We start from the raw sequence: 20,286 nt of genomic DNA, 5'->3' as shown, positions 1-20,286 counted from the left end.
ACCTCTTTAGAGGGCAGTGGAAAGTGAAAAGATCCTGCTTGAGAGTGGTTACCTCTCTGTGAATGGAAAGCCACTTTTAACCAACCGGCCAGAAGCTGTGGTTGTTCCTTTTGACTTTATGGTCTATGCTGTTGAAAGCATCAGAGAGATTAAGAAAAGAGAGCGTAGACATCATGTCTGTCACGGGGACATCACAGCAAAATGAGAAGTGTTCATGCAATAGCTGAGCCTGGGCTGTATTCACAGACCTCATGCAGAATCTGGTTTTGATATAGATCTTGACATAGCGCTCACAGTTTTTCCCATTCCTTCGTATCAAATCAGATTAATTGCAATAGGACCATCTTCCACACTTTATTGAATGGGCAGGTAATGATTCACCAGTTTAAGTGATGTTGTTGTTCTACTTTTTCACTCCACAGGTCACTTGGAGAGACTGCACAGACCATGTCAGTAACCTGAAAGACAGACCGTGGGAACGACTGGTCAAACACCCTCATCCTTCTTCCTGTACAGTTATTCTCCCGTCAAGGACTCTTTACTGTTTCTCTCTTCAGAATCACCTGCCTAAGCCTGACCACAATAATTAGCTTTGTTTTAATTTGGATAAAAATCATTAATTGGTGTCACTAGTGAATCATTAAAAATAAGAACAAGAATTACAAATGTTTTGGTGTTGTGTTCTGACAAGACATTTAAAGTGGCAGATTCATAAATTCTTAATTCCATTTCTCCTTTTGTGGCTTCAACCCGTTTAATTTATATCCACTCCTTCCCAATAAAAACTTACTTTGTGATCTAGTCTTTTCTACTCCCTGGATGGATGCGTCAAGAATGGCAGACACTTACTAGAGGAGCCGAAGGATCATTCGCACCAGGTATGTACAGACTATGGGAGAGGGGTGTTGAGCCCCAAAAATTCCCTTGCTAGTAAAGCCCCTTTTGTCACCCAGGCCCCTTAAGTGGAATGAATGTTAAAGGGTAGAGGTAGCTCCCCATCTCCTTAGGGGCTACTGTATTGGGCACAACCTGTGATGTGGGTCAGATGTTCTCACCCCATGACTGAGCATGGTTGACGGAAGTGTTGAGTTCCTCGTGAGCAATGTCCCAGACAACAAACATGTTTCAACCTCGACCTGGAGGCTTAACAGTTTAGGACAAAACTCTTTTTATAGCCCCATGAGCATGCACACCGGAGGTTTGTGCCTCACTCTCTTTAGTAGAGGTACTTGAGGAAATCCTTTTGAGGGCATCAAAACTTACATGAAACCGTCTAGGGCCATTAGCAAGAGACCCCCTACCTCTTTCAATCTGCGTCTACCCTGGGCAAATGACCAGTGTGACATAGAGGCATGAAGAGCATTACCAAGGGCAGAGCAGTTTAGACTCTGTGGTTCTATGTCAATAGACTAACCCTGCCTTCCACTCTCCATAAAGATGACTAAAGACTAGGCTTCCAAAACTCCTAGTTGGTATTCGGACAAAATATCGAATCAAAAATATTGAGTTGCAAAAATATCTAGTTTTTAATATTGTGACACAAAAATATCAAGCAAAAATATTGTTGATGGAAATATTGTTTTAAGGTAAGAAATATTGTTTTTTTAAGTTTCTTTATATGTTTAAATGATATTTTAATTCTATAGGTTTTATTTTGCTTGTGTACTTGTTGTTAATGCTTTTAAACACAGTTTGTAATTTTAATTTATGTATATTTTTACTTTATTATAAAATAGTAACTTATAGCGGGTTGTGAGGTTTGTAGTGGTACAGGTTGGGAAGTAAATAAAGTATAACTAATTTATATGTTTTTTACTTAATATTAATTATTTATTTTATTATAAAGTGTGTAAATGCTATTTATTTAGTTGTATTTTAGGCGCAGGTTGTTGGGCTAGTAGGGGTATAGGGTGGGTAGCTTATTAAATAATAATGTATTAATTATTAACTTTTGATAGATTATTAATTATTTAAGTGTTAATTATTTAACTGTGCAATTAATATAGAAACATTTGTGCCACCACACTTATAAGTTGAAAACAAATAAAAATCACATAATGGGTATGTACAAGCATTAAGAGAAAATGGCGAACTATATAGCACACTAATCATACTAAACAGTAATACACTGCAATTCCTCATATCTAGCCACCCCAAATTCATTTAACTCAATCTCCTACAGGTACTGCCAACTCCTCGTCCTTATTGAGGCCAATGGGATATAAGATATTTAAGCCAATAATCATTTTCGACTCAACACTCCTCAATTCCAAAACTCTATTTCCTCCTCTTTCCTTGACTGGAATTCTATCCAATACTGCAAATTTCAGCAAATTGACTTTTTGCTCATGGAACATTTTAAAGTGCCTTGCTACAAGATAAGCCTTATCATTGTGCAAAATTGCCCTTCATATGTTCCATCACTCTCTTTTTTGCCACATGGATAGTGCTACCTATGTAAAATGTATTACTTGGCCGGCAGACTGTAGTCCAAATTACAGTATAGGTGTTTCCTAATGACATATAGCTTAGAGAGTGTGGGAAACCTGACTGATCTACAGTTTTCACTGTTTTCACTGTGTTTACATGCCTTATATTTCCCACAGGATAGGGTTACTCATCTCTGGTTGAGGTATCAGGCAATGACTTAAAAATTCCTTCAAGAAGGCACTCCTCCTAAAAGTAAATCGTGGGTAGTGTAGGAGGCTGGCCTGGCTTGTAGTGGGTACCAGAGGTAGTTACACCTTGTGCCAGGTCCAGTTATCTCTTATTAGTGTAAAAGAGTTGTTTCTAGCAGCTTAGGCTGATAAAAGGTAGCCATGGAAAAGCAGCTTAGGCTGAACTAGGAGACATGTAAAGCTTCTACTATACCACTGGTGTCATATGCACAATATCATAAGAAAACACAATACACAGATATACTAAAAATAAAGGTACTTTATTTTTATGACAATATGCCAAAAGTATCTCAGTGAGTACCCTCAGTATGAGGATAGCAAATATACACAAGATATATGTACACAATACCAAAAATATGCAGTAATAGCAAAAGGAAGTAATGCAAGCAGTGTAAAGTTACAATAGATTGCAATAGGAGCACATAGGTATAGGGGCAACACAAACCATATACTCCAAAAGTGGAATGCGAACCACGAATAGACCCCAAACCTATGTGAGCTTGTAGAGGGTCGCTGGGACTGTAAGAAAACAGTGAGGGTTAGAAAAATAGCCCACCCCAAGACCCTGTAAGGTAGGTGTAATGTGCACCTACAACCCCCAGAGAGCACAGAAGTCATGATAGGGGGATTCTGCAAGGAAAACCAACACCAGCAACAGTGGATTTCCGGACCTGAGTGCCTGTAAGACTAGGGGACCAAGTCCAAGAGTCGCGACAGTGTCGAGAGTGGGCAGGAGCCCAGGAAATGCCAGTTGAGGGTGCAAGGAGCTGCCACCGGATGGAAGAAGCTTGGTGTTCTGCAAGAACGAAGAGGACTGGGAACTTCCCCTTTGGAGGATGGATGTCCCACGTCGTGGAGAAGCTTGCAGAGGTGTTCCCACGCAGAAAGACCGCAAACAAGCCTTGCTAGCTGCAAGGGTCGCGGTTAGGGTTTTTGGATGCTGCTGTGGCCCAGTAGGGACCAGGATGTCGCCACTTGGATGAGGAGACAGAGGGGGCGCCCAGCAAGTCAGGGAGCCCTCACAGAAGCAGGCAGCACCTGCAGAAGTACCGGAACAGGCACTTAGAAGAGGAGTGAACTGGAGTCCACCCGAAGTCACAAAAGGGAGTCCCACGATGCCAGAGGACAACTCAGAAGGTCGTGCAATGCAGGTTAGAGTGTTGGGGACCCAGGCTTGGCTGTGCACGAAGGAAATCCTGGAAGAGTGCACAGGAGCCGGAGCAGCTGCCAATCACGCGGTACCCAGCAATGCAGTCTAGTGTGGGGAGGCAAGGACTTACTTCCACCAAGCTTGGACTGAAGAGTCACTGGACTGTGGGAGTCACTTGGACAGAGTTGATGAGTTCCAGGGACCACGCTCGTCATGCTGAGAGGGGACCCAGAGGACCGGTGATGCAGTCTTTTGTTGCCTGCGGTTGCAGGGGGAAGATTCTGTCGACCCACAGGAGATTTCTTCAGAGCTCCTGGTGTAGAAAGGAGGCAGGCTACCCCCAGAGCATGCACCACCAGGAAACAGTCGAGAAAGCTGGCAGGATGAAGCGATACAAGGTTGCAGTAGTCATCTTTGCTACTTTGTTGCGGTTTTGCAGGCGTTCTGAGCAGTCAGCGGTCGATCCTTTGGCAGAAGGTGAAGAGGGAGATGCAGAGGAACTCTGGTGAGCTCTTGCATTCGGTATCTGAAGAATCCCCAAAAGCAGATACCCTAAATAGCCAGAAAAGGAGGTTTGGCTACTTAGGAAGGAGGATTGGCTACTAAGAGAGGTAAGAGCCTATCAGAAAGAGTCTCTGACGTCACCTGCTGGCCCTGGCCACTCAGAGCAGTCCAGTGTGCCAGCACACCTCTGAATCCAAGATGGCAGAGGTCTGGGGCACGCTGGAGGAGCTCTGGGCACCTCCCCTGGGAGGTGCAGGTCAGGGGAGTGGTCACTCCCCTTTCCTTTGTCCAGTTTCGCGCCAGAGCAGGGCTGGGGGATCCCTGAACCGGTGTAGACTGGCTTATTCAGAGATGGGCACCATCTGTGCCCATCAAAGCATTTCCAGAGGCTGGGAGAGGCTACTCCTCCCCAGCCCTGACACCTATTTCCAAAGGGAGAGGGTGTAACACCCTCTCTCAGAGGAAGTTCTTTGTTCTGCCTTCCTGGGCCAGGCCTGGCTGGACCCCAGGAGGGCGGAAACCTGTCGAGGGGTTGGCAGCAGCTGCAGTGAAAACCCCGGAAAGGCAGTTTGGCAGTACCCGGGTTCTGTGCTAGAGACCCGGGGGATCATGGAATTGTCCCCCCAATGCCAGGATGGCATTGGGGTGACAATTCCATGATCTTAGACATATTACATGGCCATGTTCGGAGTTACCATTGTGACGCTGTACATAGGTAGAGACCTATGTACAGCGCACGCGTGTAATGGTGCCCCCGCACTCACAAAGTCCGGGGAATTTGCCCTGAACGATGTGGGGGCACCTTGGCTAGTGCCAGGGTGCCCACACATTAAGTAACTTTGCATCCAACCTTCACCAGGTGAAGGTTAGACATATAGGTGACTTATAAGTTATTTATGTGCAGTGGTAAATGGCTGTGAAATAATGTGGACGTTATTTCACTCAGGCTGCACTGGCAGGCCTGTGTAAGAATTGTCAGATCTTCCTATGAAGAAATGCTGCAGCCCATAGGGATCTCCTGGAACCCCAATACCCTGGGTACCTCAGTACCATATACTAGGGAATTATAAGGGTGTTCCAGTATGCCAATGTGAATTGGTGAAATTGGTCACTAGCCTGTTAGTGACAAATTTGGAAAGCAGAGAGAGCATAAACACTGAGGTTCTGGTTAGCAGAGCCTCAGTGAGACAGTTAGTCATCACACAGGGAACACATACATGGCACATACTTATGAGCACTGGGGCCCTGCCTGGCAGGGTCCCAGTGACACATAGACTAAAGCAACATATATACAGTGAAATATGGGGGTAACATGCCAGGCAAGATGGTACTTTCCTACAGGTAGTCATCTAAATTCCTGGCAAAGGTCTCATCAGTTTTCAATACAGGTCAGAACTTTTGAAAGATCTTTCTCATCTCCCCAGTTTTACTATGAGAAGTGGTACTGAACCTGATTGATTCCCTCCCATCTGTTGATTTCCTCTTAGGTATCAACAAATCTTGTCTTTTAACTTGGATAACCTTAAATAGAGCCTTATCAATGATAGATTTAGTGTACCCCCTTTCTAGAAACCTCCTTGTCATTATTTCTGCTTCTTTTAGGTAAGCGATATCTGAGCTACAATTATGCCGGGCTCTCAATAATTCTCCAAACGTGATGCTCTGTATCAAGTTTTCCAAGTGGTTACTTTTAGCATGCAGCAAGCTGTTTCCAGCAGTTTCCCTTCTGTAAAGCAAACTTTCAAGTTTGCCATTTTCAATGTAAACTTTACCATAAAGAAATTCAATCACTTTGAATCAGTCTAACAGGTAACTTTCAAATTCATTTAATTATCATTGAATATATTGATAAATGCAGATTCAATATCTCATTTCCAGATGAAAAATAAGTTGTCAATATATTTGACCCAGAGGACCATGTGTTCCTCACACAGATCAATGTTCCTGATCACATGTTCCTCCCACCAGCCAAGGTAAAGACCCACAGAGCAGGGGGTGAAACAAGAGCCCATCACATTTCCCTGGGCCTGACGATATATCACTTTGCTGAAAATAAAGAAATTGTTGGTAAGGCAAACAGAGCTAATTTACAGAAGCATCTCTGTATGCACCATTTATGACTGAGATCGTGCTCTAAGGAAATGCCTAATGGCTTGAATTCCTAGTTCAGGTGGTATACATGTATATAGGCTATTGACATCCAGAGTCATAGGTAACAAATCATTGGCCCAAGTGATGTCATTAATCAGATGTAAAAAATCATTTGTATATCTAATATATGAGGGGAGTGTTTCCACACAAGGTTGCAAAAAAAATCTACATACTTAGATGTTTTCTTCAGTAAACTCCCTCTGGACGAGACAATCAGTCCACGAGGGGGGGAGGTGTGGGGGTAGAATTTATAGAATTTTTGTGTAATTTAGGTTAAAAAAAATACACAGCTGGTATCCTGGGAAATTCCATCCTCAAAAAATGATATTCTTCCCATTCCAATAGCTCAAGATATTTACTATTTGCTTGTGTCATAGCACTCATTAGAAATCTCATAGCTGGTATCATCGTTCAGCTGTCCCAGACCTTCATTCAGATACATATCTAAAAGTAAACATTCCCTCCCTTATCAGATTTGCTTATCACAATCTCCTTAGTACTTTGTAGTGATCTGATAGCTTCTCTGTGGTGTGGTTCATGATTATCCCAGCGCATAAAAACCTCTATGTCTTAATTTACTCATTTCTTTGATTACACCTGTTTCAAACACATTAAGTGCATTGTTAACAACAGGTGGAAGAAACACAGATTCAGGCTTAAAGCCACTCGTACAGCTGAGGTCAATATCACGATTTGTATCTAATAAATTAAGAAAAAGATCAGGTTCTCGGTCACATTTTTGTCCAACTCACACAAAGTATGCAGTAATTCGACATCACTAATTGATCAATTAGATGGTCTGATCACATTAAGTTCCTGCATAGTGCTAGGTTTTCTGGCAAACCACTTCATCAGCCTAAGAATCCTGATAAAGTAAAAAAAAAGTCAATCCTGCTTTAGATATAAATAAAATAAGTGGTGGGGATAAAAAGATATTCCTAAATGTTAGACTTTTCATCCTTGGCATGGTCTCCCTTAACTTTTTGCCTCTGTTTCCCAGGTTTTTGATGTATGTTGGACTCTGATTTTGCTGTTTTTTTTACTCTGGGCACTTTACCACTGCTACCCAGTGCTAAAGTGCAAGTGCCCCTTTACAAAATGTGTATGTAATTGGTTCATCCATGATTGGCATATTTGATTTACTATTAAATCCCTAGTAGAGTGCACTAGAGGTGCCCAGGGCCTGTAAACCAAATGCTACTAGTGGGCCCGTAGCACTGGTTGTGCCTCCCACCTTAGTAGCTCTGTAAACATGACTCAGACCTGCCACTGCAGTGTCTGTGTGTACAGTTTTAAAATGTAAATTCGACTTGGCAAGTGTACCCACTTGCCAGGCCTAAACCTTCCCTTTTCTTGCATGTAAAACACCCATAAGGTAGGCCCTAGGTAGCCCCAAGGGCAGGGTGCAGTGTGTGGTTAAGGTAGGACATATAGTAAATTGTTTTATATGTCATGACAGTGAAATACTGCTAAATTAGTTTTTTACTGTTGCAAGGCCTGTCCCTCTCAGAGGTTAACATGGGGGCTACCTTTAAATATGATTAAAGTGTAGATTCCATTTGGGAGCGGATAGACATGTGGAGTTTGGGGTCTCTGAGCTCACAATTTAAAAATACATCTTTAAGTAAAGTTGATTTTAAGACTGTGTGTTTGAAAATGCCAGTTTTAGAAAGTAAGCATTTTCTTGCTATTACCATTTCTGTGATGTTTGTGGATTCTCTGTCTGGGTCAGTTTGACAGTTGGGCTGGTTGCACCTCACACTAGACAGTGACACAAAGGGAGCTGGGGTGTTGTCTGCATTTCCTGATGAGCCATCTGTGCTAGGAGGGAGGGGAGGAGTGGTCACTCACACCTGAAAGGGCTGTGCCTGCCCTCACACAATGCAGTCTCCAACCCCCTGGTGAGTGTCTGGGGCCTGGCCTGGGCAAGGCAGGATTTCACAATCAAGAGAGACTTTGCTTTGAAGTAGGCCTACTTCAAAGGAGAAAATGGGTATAAGAAGGGCACCCAAAACCACAGACTGTAGAACACTTCTGGAAACCAAGAGGAACCTCTGCCTGGAGAAGAGCTGCCCTGCCTTTGCTTTGTGGAGCTATCCTGCAGTTGCTGCTTCTGCCAGAGTAAGAGGGCAAAGACTGGACTTTGTGCGACTTCCATCTTGTTAAGATCTCCAAGGGCTTGATTTAGAGCTTGTCTCCTGTTGTTTGAAGTCTCAGGGACAGCAAAGACTTCTCTCTGCCAGCACCTGGAGTCTCTGCAGAGACTCCTACTCTGCCAAGTGTTGCCCATCCAGTTCCTGGGACCCTGAAAGGAGCCTAAGAGAAAGAAATCCACGCACAGAATGCAGAGCAGGGAAAAGATAGACGTGACTCCGATCTGCGGCTGAAAAATCGCCGCACCGCCAGCTCTGCAGCTGAAAATCAACGCTCGCCTGCAACGCGACCCAAAGATCGATGCCCGGGGCTGGAGAAATGACGCCCAGTATCTCTGACGTAGGCTGGTGAGATCGCAACCCACACTGTGTGGTTTTCGGATCATCGTGCGGCCGGATTTCCGATGGAACCACCGTTGGACGTGTAAAAACAACGCAAGGCCTGCCCGGACCTGAGAGTGCTGACTGGATTGAGGCATCACTGTCCTGCGGAGAGAAGAAACGATGTGCCTGACCCGACGAAAGGAGAAACAACACAAGGTCTCACTCGTGGGTGAAATCGACGCATTGCAAGCCCTTTTTGATCCACACTCGCATGTGCGGTTTCATTTTTGCCACCCTAGGGACCCCTCACTCAGCACATGTACACTGCCTCACAGCTGGTGTGTGCTGGTGGGGAGAAAATGACTAAGTCGACATGGCACTCCCCTCAGAGTTCCATGCCAGCCTCACACTGCCTTTGGCATAGGTAAGTCAACCCTCTAGCAGGCCTTACAGCCCTAAGGCAGGGTGCACTATACCACAGGTGAAGGCATATGTGCATGAGCACTATGCCCCTACAGTGTCTAAGCAAAACCTTAGACATTGTAAGTGCAGGGTAGCCATAAAAGTATATGGTCTGGGAGTTTGTCAAACACGAACTCCACAGTTCCATAATGGCTACATTGAAAACTGGGAAGTTTGGTATCAAACCTCTCAGAACAATAAATGCACACTGATGCCAGTGTGCAATTTAATGTAACATACACCCAGAGGGCATCTTAGAGATGCCCCCTGAATACCAATTGGACTTCTAGCTTAGGCTGACCAGTTTCTGCCAGCCTGCCACACACCAGACATGTTGCTGGCCACATGGAGAGAGTGCCTTTGTCACTCTGTGGCAAGAAACAAAGCCTGTACTGGGTGGAAGTGCTTCTCACCTTCCCCTGCAGGAACAATAACACCTGGCGGTGAGCCTCAAAGGCTCACCCCTTTTGTTACCGCACCCCAGGGCATCCCAGCTAGTGGAGATGTCCGCCCCTTTGGCCACTGCCCCCACGTTTGGCGGCAAGGTTGTAGGAGATAATGAGAAAAACAAGGAGGAGTCACCCACCAGTCAGGACAGCCCCTAAGGTGTCGTGACCTGAGGTGGCCCCTGCCTTGAGAAATCCTCCACCTTGAGTTTGGAGGATTCCCCCAATAGGATTAGGGATGTGCCCCCCTCCCCACAGGGAGGAGGCACAAAGAGGGTATAGCCCCCCTCAAGGACAGTAGCCATTGGCTACTGCCCTCCCAGACCTAAACACCCCCCTAAATTCAGTATTTAGGGGCTCCCCAGATCCCAGGAAATCAGATTCCTGCAAGCTGAAGAAACAAGAAGGACTGCTGACCTACAAGTCTGCAGAGAAGGAGGAAGACGACAACTGCTTTGGCCCCAGGCCTACCGGCCTGTCTCCCAACTTCAAAAACCTGCTCCAGCGACGCATCCGACAGGGACCAGCGACCTCTGAAGCCTCAGAGGACTGCCCTGGACTAAAGGACCAAGAAACTCCCCTGAGCAGCGGCCCTGTTCAAAACCAGCTACTTCTTTGCAACAAAGAAGCAACTTTCAAAGACTGCACGTTTCCCTCTGGAAGTGTGAGACTTCACACTCTGCACCCGACATTCCCGGCTCGAGATCCAGAGAACAAACACCTCAGGGAGGACTCCCCTGCAACTGCGAGCCCGTGAGTAACCAGAGATGACCCCCCTGAGCCTCCACAGCGACGCCTGCAAAGAGAATCCAGAGGCTCCCCCTGACAGCGACTACCTGTAACAAGGGACCTGACGCCTGGAACCAACACTGCACCCGCAGCCCCGAGGACCTGAAGGAACCAAACCTCAGTGTAGGAGTGACCCCCAGGTGACCCACTGCCTTGCCCAGGTGGTGGCTGTCCCGAGAAGCCCCCCCTGTGCCTGCCTGCACCGCTAGAGTGACCCCCGGGCCCCTTCATTGTTTCCTACCTGAAACTCGACACCTGTTTTCCGCACTGCACCCGGCCGCCCCTGTGCCGCTGAGCGTGTATTTTGTGTGCCTACTTGTACCCCCCTCCAGTGCTCTACAAAACCTCCCTAGTCTGCCCCCGAGAATGCAGGTACTTACCTGCTGGCAGACTGGAACCGGAGCACCCCTGTTCTCCATAGGCACCTATGTGTTTTGGGCACCTCTTTGACCTCTGCACCTGACCGGCCCTGAGCTGCTGCTGTGGTAACTTTGGGGTTGCCTTGAACCCCCAACGGTGGGCTGTCTATGCCCCAGAACTGAGACTTGTAAGGATTTTACGTACCTCCTAATCTAACCTCTACTTACCTCCCCCAGGAACTGTTGATTTTTGCACTGTGTCCACTTTGAAAATAGCTTATTGCCATTTTTACAAAGACTGTATATGATATTTCTTTTATTCAAAGTTCCTAAAGTATCTAAGGGAAGTACCTTACATTTAAAGTGTTTAATGTAAATCTTGAACCTGTGGTTCTTAAAATAAACTAAGAAAATATATTTTTCAATATAAAAACCCATTGGCCTGGAGTAAGTCTTTGAGTGTGTGTTCCTCATTTATTGCCTGTGTGTGTACAACAAATGCTTAACACTACCCTCTGATAAGCCTACTGCTCGACCACACTACCTCAAAATAGAGCATTAGAATTAACTAATTTTGCCACTATCTTACCTCTAAGGGGAACCCTTGGACTCTGTGCACACTATCTCTTACTCCTACAGAGGGTGATTCTCTTTTACCCTGACTAGAGTGAGGTCCTTGCTTGGACGGAGGGTAACCTGACTGCCAACCAAAAACCCCAGTTTTAACACTAAGGATAATACCTCAGTCTCAGACTCGGTGAGACAGATGTCTCAGAGATTGGCAATTGTTAGTTTGCCTTTCATTTTGATACTGTCTTGGCCCCTTGTTTGTACACCATCTGGGCTTCTTCCATCATCCTTTCTTCCGCCTCTTCTGTAGGCGCCTTTTCCTCCACAACCCCCAGGATTTTCTCTTCCTGGCTGTATTGCTAGCCTTCCTTGAGCCATGGGATTAAGGCGGTCGTTATGAACACGGCAGGAAACACCGCCGTGGCGGCGGTGAACAGAAGGCCGCCGTTGGCAGTGAATGGAAACATGCCATATAATGAACGAAAAGTCCGACCCTGCCAAAAATCACCAGACCACCACTCCCCGCCATGACCCTGTCTGTGGGAATCCCGGACCTCCCCACCCGCCACCGCCGAGCACACCCACATCCCGCCCTCCAAATAATGATCCACAAATCACCTTGGTGGACAGTGGAGGCCAGACGACCATTGGCGGTGCCGACCGCCACGGGCAGCAAGTGGACTGAACAGCAAGAAGTGCACACATTGGATAAGCATGCAACCCACACACCTGACACACATCCATAACCCTATAAAACACCCCTAGAGATACTCCACAATCCTTTGCAATGAAACCAGGCCAAGAAGACGGAGAGCACCAGAGGCAGACACCGAACGCCACCATACACGAGACGCACACTGACCCACAGAAGAGCACCCTCACTGCGTTCCCAGCCCCGACACCACTCACCACACTCACCATGTCACCCCCCAAACATCCACGCTTCACAGAAAGGGAGTTAAGGACCATGGTGGACGAGATCCTGAAGGTGGAGCCACAAATATTCAGGGCCAAGGTGAAGCACACACCCATCGCAAGGAAGATGGAGCTATGGCAGACCATTGTGAACAGGGTCAATGCAGTGGGACACCATCCACACACCAGGGACGACATCTGGGAGAGATGGAACGACCTGCGGGGTAAGGTCAGGGGCATGGCATCAAGACACCACATTGCAGTCCAGAAGACTGGGGGAGGACCGCCACCAACACTGCCAGAATACACAGACTGGGAGGAAAAGGTACTGGCCATCCTGCACCTTGAGGGACTCACTGGACTCACTGGAGGAATGGACTCGGGTAAGTCATCAACATTTACCACATATACACCATACCTGTAATGCATGCACCACCCCACCCCACCCACACTCTCCAGGACCAACACCCCACCCAGGCAACAGCCACTAAATCCACCCCCGCATGACCACAAAAGCACTAACAGGCCCAAATCCCTCCCCCTGTGCACAGCCACCTACCCCTGCAAGTACCCACAATGGATCTACACCCCCCACCACAATGCAACCCCGCAGTCGAAGCAAAATGCAGTGTAAACCTCACAAAGGCACCCTGTAAGGCCACTGAAAGTAACCCAAGCACAAAATAGCCCAGTCCTTTTCACCCCAAATGTTCATTGATATAAAGACACTTCAATCAAATTCCTTTTACTTCAGTCTTTATTCTTTCATCTCTACTGCCTCAGCAACAGTTCTCCACACAGCTGCTCTTCTAGCTCCTCAACGTTCTACTGTCAACTCCAGCCCAATAACTGTCAGACTCTACCATTCTAAGGGGAAGGGGAGGTGGAACATACTACTTCTATCGGTGTAAATATTAAACTCCTATTAGGATAAACTTATTTATATAGAACAATATATATATATATATTTAATTAAAACTGCGATACAACACATCTTCCCTTCTAACAAAACTAGAAATAGTACAGTCATCTGCTATCATTAATTACAGTTCATTATACTCAAGTAGTAATCTCGTAATCTTTATGCCAAACAGGAGGTTTAATTCGTCGGCTATATGTTCTTTTCTCATAACCTCCTTCATTGCGATTCTGTGGAACTTCCTGACTTCCTTCCGCTTCCTCAGGATTGCTTTCAGTCTTTTCTACACCCGGTGGCTGTTTGACGATCCTATCCATGCTCCAACACTGTCCATTCTCTAATACAACTACATTTCTTTTTACTTTGGCAATATTGAATGGGCCCATAAACTTGGTGTCTCTCACATTTGACCTCATTCCCTTCAATGGATTTTTAACATACACTCTGTCCCCTACCACCCACTGTTGTTGTTTCGTACCATGTTTCTTATCATACATTCTTCTGTATTTATCTTGGTGCAGAGATAATTTAAGTTTGATATGAGGGGTTGCAGGTTCACTCTTCTCTCCTCCACCTAACCATGAGGGAAAGAATTTTGTGCTTGGTTTTCTGCCTTTTAGCGCAGAAAAGGGGGAAACTTTAGTGATTAAATTTGGAGTTGTATGGTATGCCCATAACATGTCTCTGATAGCATTTTCCACACTCAAATGATTAACACTAGCTAACTGTATGCATTCCTTGATCATACGATTGGTTCTCTCAATCAGACCATTTGCCCTTGGGCAATACAAAGCTGTAGTGAGGTGATTTATACTGAGAGATGCAAGGAAGTCTTTCATTGCTAAAGAAGTCAACTGAACCCCATTATCAGTAATAAGGGTAGCTGGTATGCCCTCAACAGCAAACACATCCTTGAGGAAATTTATCACCGATTCAGTTGTGATTTGGTTAACTAATTTTGCATTTATCCAATGCGAGTGGTAGTCAATTAATACTAAGGCAAAGCGTTTGACTACTCCTGTCATGTTGATTGGCCCAATGATATCTAATGCCAGTTTGGACCAAGGTTTGTCAGGTATGGACACAGGAGAAATTGGGGTTTTGCGAATCAATTTCGTTTTATCACTGCGTGCACATATGGTGCAATCTTTGACTTCTGTTTCAGTCATGGAGTCCATATTAGGGAACCAGTACCGTTCCCTAATACGTGATTTTGTTAGGCTTCTGCCCAGATGGCCCTCATGAGCCAGCCTAATGATTTTGTGTCTTAAACTTGCAGGAGGTATTATTTTATCATTCCTAAATACACAATTTCCTATTTCATTTATTTCATATCTCACCTCCCAGTAGCTTTTAATAACTTCATCCAGATCCTTCCTGGATTCAGGCCATCCTTCCTTGGCTCTCAGTTTTAGCAAGGATAGAGATTCATCTTTTTGACATGCTGAATTCCATTCATCTTCATTGATAGAAGATGTAGAAACTACCAATATAGGATATTCTGGAGTATCAAAGTCTTCTACTACATCCAACGGAACTCTAGATAGAAAATCCGCAGCCAAATTTCTATTGCCAGGGAGGTACTCAACCTTGAAACAGAAGCTTTCAAGGCCCAAGGTCCACCTCGCAATCCTTGGAGTGCTGTTGTAAACTCCCTTAGTGGAGAATACATAAACTAACGGTTTGTGGTCTGTGCGTATGGTAAATTGTGTACCCCAAAGAAAAAATTTAAAATGTTTAACAGCCCAGAAACATGCCAGAGCCTCTCTTTCAATGACTGAGTAATTGGATTCAGCTTGGCTTAGAGCCCTTGATGCAAAAGCCACAATCCTCTCTTTGCCATCAATGACTTGTGATAGTGTAGCCCCCAAACCCAATTTACTGGCATCTGTGGTGAGAATAGTTTTCCTTTCATGATTAAAATTACAAAGATATGGTGCTGATAAAATGGCCTGTTTAATCTTTTCAAATGCATAATCATGACATTCCCTCCATTTATAAGGTATGTGACTCTTAAGTAACTCTCTGAGATCATATGATGTATCTGAGAAGTTTTTGACATATTTGGCCATATATTCAGTGAGACCCAGAAATGACTTGAGTTCATCCTTATTTTTGGGCGCCTTTGCTTTTTTAACTGCCTCTACCAGGGAAGTTTTAGGTTTAAAACCATCTCTCGATATTGTATACCCTAGATAATCTACAGAACTCACACCAATCTGGCATTTTTCCTTCTTTAACGTTAAGCTTGCTGTTTTCAGTATATTCAGAACCCTCCTCAGGTTTGTGTTGTGTTCCTCAACTGTCGCCCCATAAATTAAAATGTCGTCCTGGAAACACAAAGTTTTAGGAGTGTCTCCTAAAATATGCTGCATGATTTTCTGAAACACTGCAGCAGCCGACGCCAGCCCGAACGGCATCCTATTGAACATAAAGGAACCCATAGGGGTGGTAAATGCCGTAAGCCACTTAGAATCTGGGTGAAGTTCTACTTGATGATATGCACTGGAAAGATCCAGCACCGAGAAACATACTGCATCTCCCATGGTACTTAAAATCTCATGGATTATAGGAAGAGGGTGTCTTTCTACCCAAATATTCCTATTCAGGTCTCTTAAATCAATACATACCCTGATGTCTTTTGAATTACTTTTCCTAGCAATCACAATGGGGGATAACCATTCAGAGCTGTCAATAGGTTGAATTATGCCTTGAGATTGCATTCTGTCAAGTTCCTCCTTGAGCGCCTGTTTCAGTAAATGGGGTATCGGTCTGGTTTTGTGTACGGTAGGCTTTGATTGGGGTTTCAACTTGATTTTGTGCTGAAATCCTGCTAATAAACCCAATTTTCCACTAAAAACTTCTGGGAATTCCTGAAAAATGTGTTCTTTTGAGTTGGGTTTGTCAATGATCAAAACTTGTTCTGGATTGTTTGGATCCAACTTAATCCCCAACTCCTTCTGATGCTGCCAGCCCAAAAGACTCGATCCCTCTTTTACAACATAAACCTTCCCCACAGTGGATCGACCCTTGAATGAAATAAGTGCTCTGAACATTCCTTTAAGAGGAATAGGGTCCTGGTTGTAACCTTTGGGGTTAATATCTGGTTCCGTTAAGCTGGTCACAATTCCATCATCAATTTTGTCAAGGTTCACAGCATTAATAATCGTAAAAGGGGAACATGAGTCAGCAAAGACCTTAACCGGGTTGCCATCAATGAAAATTTCACATTCTGGATACTGAAAAGGAATTACTTCTTTATCATTCACCTGTAATATAATTTTTTTAACTTCTTGATGATTTCCTTCTATATTCTTGCCATCATATGGTCTTTCTGGTCTTGACATATCCCTACACACTCTAGCAAAATGCCCTTTTTTGTTACATTTCCTACAAATGGCTGTTCTTGCTTGGCAACCAGTTGAATTCGCTAAATGGTTGCTGCTTCCGCAACGAAAACATTTTAGATTAGGATTTACAATCTTGTTTTTTTGAGGTATTTTATCTACGCCTCTAATTTTGAGAATGTTGTCTTCTTCTATGTTACCTTTGATTTCTGTGACCTGATCTGGAGCAGATGGACATCTAATTTCCTGTAAGCATATAGCAGTATGCTCAATGGATTTAGCAATTTCAATTGCTTCATGTAAGTCAGGTTGCTTTTGTAATAGCTTCTCTTGAATTTTTATATTACTGGTGCAACGAACTAATTGATCTCGAATGAGTGAATCATTAAGCTCCCCAAAATTGCATAAAGTACTTAATCCTCTCAAAGCAGCAATATAGTTGGTTATACTTTCTTGCTTACTTTGATTGCGAGAAAAAAATTTATGACGTTCTAAAACAACATTTATTCTGTCTCCAAATTGTTTTTCTAATTTCATGTATGTGGTGACATATTCATCCCGCACCTGATCTTCTGGAATATTAGGTTCAGGCAAGGATTCGTAAATTTTCCTACCATGTGTTCCTAAATTGTGTAATAAAATATGCTGTTTTCTAACTGGATTAAATCTGTCACCCCCAATGGCAATTAAATATGATTCAAATATTTTGAACCATTCTTTCCATGGAGAACTAGGTTCTCCAACCTCATTTAAAAACGGAACAGGTTGGGACATACCTGCAGCAGCCATCATGAGTACAGATTCCCAGGTAAATAGGGTAAGTCAAATGCAATTCACCTTAACACTAACTAAATACACTATAAAATATTATTGAAGTAACAGTTATGCAGTTATCATCAGTACAGATTCATTAAATCCCCTTATCAATAATTAAATACACATAGAAATTATTGAAATAACAGTAGAGAACAACCAAAATGTAAAGAGTAGGTTTTGTAGCAAAATTAGAGGAAAGAGCTCAAGCAACACACTTCCCACCATGCACCTCAAAAATGAAGAGAACTGTGCCTGTCAGCGTTTCATTACAGGTTCGTGATTGTGAGCGCTTGAAAACGAAGTTCCAGTCAGATTTTCTTTGAATGCACTTCAGATTTCTGGGTTTCAGGTAAATGTTTTGGTGCACTGCCAGCAACAGAAATGTGAGGATACTCGTTCCGCAGTTTACCGCGCCTTCCACATTACCATATTGGTCTGTATTTGTTTTCCTTTCTGGTTCGAAATGCAGCTTGTAATGTAATTAATTCCGTCTTAAATGCCAGTTCTAAAATCTTTAAGGCAACAGGAAAACAGCCTTTAATTTAATCATATTGTTGTGCTGCCAGGAACAGAATGCTGCTTACATGAAGACACACGATCATTGCACTTTACCGCACTGCATGTGCTTATTATTTTTATATTTTCTTTCCTCTGTAAAATGCCACTTGAAAAATTACAGCCTGGAATACTTTTCTTGTTTTGTGTCAACGCTTAGATGAAATACTGGTTAAAAGCTGGATTGAATTTCAATGCTTCCATTTCTTTCCTAAAAACGTTTTCACTTTGTTATTTCAGTGTTCTCTGTCAGCGCAGGAAAGGTCAGAAAGGTTAAGTGTTCAGATCGAAGATATAAATAGAACCAGTTTAAGTCTGTGTGCTGACGTGAGAAATTTGAAAAATGGATTGAATTGGAGTAAATAGTGTCCTGGTTCCGAAAGTTAAAGTAAGGCACAGGAAGCGCTAAGGCGAAATGGCACGCTTATGTTCAGCTAGAGTATTCTTTAAAGTAATAACAGTACCTTAAGATAATTAAAGTTGCTGAAGGGTTATCCAAAAGGGGTAGAGATGAGAGTGCCCCCTTCCGCACGTAACTCGTCGCCAGTGATATAAAGACACTTCAATCAAATTCCTTTTACTTCAGTCTTTATTCTTTCATCTCTACTGCCTCAGCAACAGTTCTCCACACAGCTGCTCTTCTAGCTCCTCAACGTTCTACTGTCAACTCCAGCCCAATAACTGTCAGACTCTACCATTCTAAGGGGAAGGGGAGGTGGAACATACTACTTCTATCGGTGTAAATATTAAACTCCTATTAGGATAAACTTATTTATATAGAACAATATATATATATATATTTAATTAAAACTGCGATACAACATTCATGCATCTGTAACACACGTCTATGCCCCCCAACAGGCACCACCACCCATGCCACCGTAATGGACGGGACAAGGAGTGCCAGTTCCCCCCAGGGAGACAGAGGCACCTCACAGGACACTTGTGAAGGATCCTTGGACACTGATGAGTAGGTAGGCCCCTCACACAGTCCTGAACTGTCACCATGCAGGAGCCCCACCCAGGAAACCACTGTCACCCCTACCACCCAGTCAAGACCAGCAGCCCAGGCCAAGCGTCCCCACACCAGTGTATCCAGGCCACAGACTGGTGGAACACAGGTACAGAGGCCACAGTCTCCCACTCCCAACATGAAAGAAGGCGAGGGCCCCAGTATAAGTGGTACTGCTAGACCTGTGCAGGGGGCACAGGGGGCTAGGGCAAGTGCAAGGGTGTCAGTGGGCCAGGGGGGAGGCCACAGGATGGATGGAGCAGCCCAGGACGTGATATTTGAGGTATTGGGGGCCTACCAGCATACTCATGACAGGTTGGCACAGATAGTGGCCATCCTGGAGCACAGTCAGAGGATGCAGCAGGAACACCACCAACAGGCCATGGAGCAGTGGAAACAGCACAACACCACAATGGCCAGCATAGCAGGAGCACTGCTGCAGCTGGTACAAACCCAGTCTGAGACCCACACAGGACAGGAGGCCTCCACTACAGCACCGGACACCCACCATGAAATTACACCATCAGCAGAAACATCCCAGGAACTTCCGTCACAGGAAACCCAAGGGCCTACCATGTCATCCCCTCAAGATCAACAGCAGGCGCCCAAACAGACCCTCAGGCCAATATATAGCACTGGAACCCCAGCAAAGAACAAGGCCCCCTTCAAGAAGTAACTCAGCAACAATCTGCACAGCAACCATCCCACTCAATCAGCCACCACACATTGCTAAGAGGCAATATGAACTAATGTAAGAAAAGATGGACCCATCAATACTACCAACAAGGCTGCCACCATGTTGGCTTTGAGGACACTGGGGAAGTCCTCCTAACGTGGAAGGGGTGCCTGCCAGGCACTGCCCCCCCTCATGCAATGTATCCTGGCGGTGGCGTACCCAGACCTGGATGGGTACTTGAAGGCTGCACAGCAGTCACAAGGGGGTGAGTACTCATGTCACACACTTCAGTCTGGAAGGATGTCTGTGTGTGCATTAGGGTTAATGCTGCTTAGAGGCAGGGACTCTGACTGGTGTCCATGTACATGATGGTCCCCAAAGGGTGTAGGGGTGTCTCTGTGAGGTCTCCCACATGTCGCATCCTTAGGTAGTCCAGGGGATGGGGGTAGAGCAGTATTGT

The 20,286-nt window shown here is 44.7% G+C and overlaps 1 protein-coding gene across 1 annotated transcript in view; it reads left to right on the top strand.

Annotated features, from left to right (window-relative positions):
* The window catches only part of LOC138296993 (adhesion G-protein coupled receptor F3-like), a 51,619-nt gene extending 51,414 nt beyond the window's left edge, over window positions 1–205 (top strand). The window contains exon 6 of the mRNA XM_069236510.1: window positions 11–205. Coding sequence (XP_069092611.1) covers window positions 11–205 — 195 coding nt within the window. The remainder of the gene's footprint in view (window positions 1–10) is intronic.
* Window positions 206–20,286: the final 20,081 nt, after the last annotated feature.

This window comes from Pleurodeles waltl, chromosome 5 (assembly GCF_031143425.1).
Source record: "Pleurodeles waltl isolate 20211129_DDA chromosome 5, aPleWal1.hap1.20221129, whole genome shotgun sequence".
NCBI lineage: Eukaryota > Metazoa > Chordata > Amphibia > Caudata > Salamandridae > Pleurodeles > Pleurodeles waltl.
Note: the sequence above shows the minus strand (reverse complement) of the source record. Positions and strands in the feature narration are given on the sequence as shown.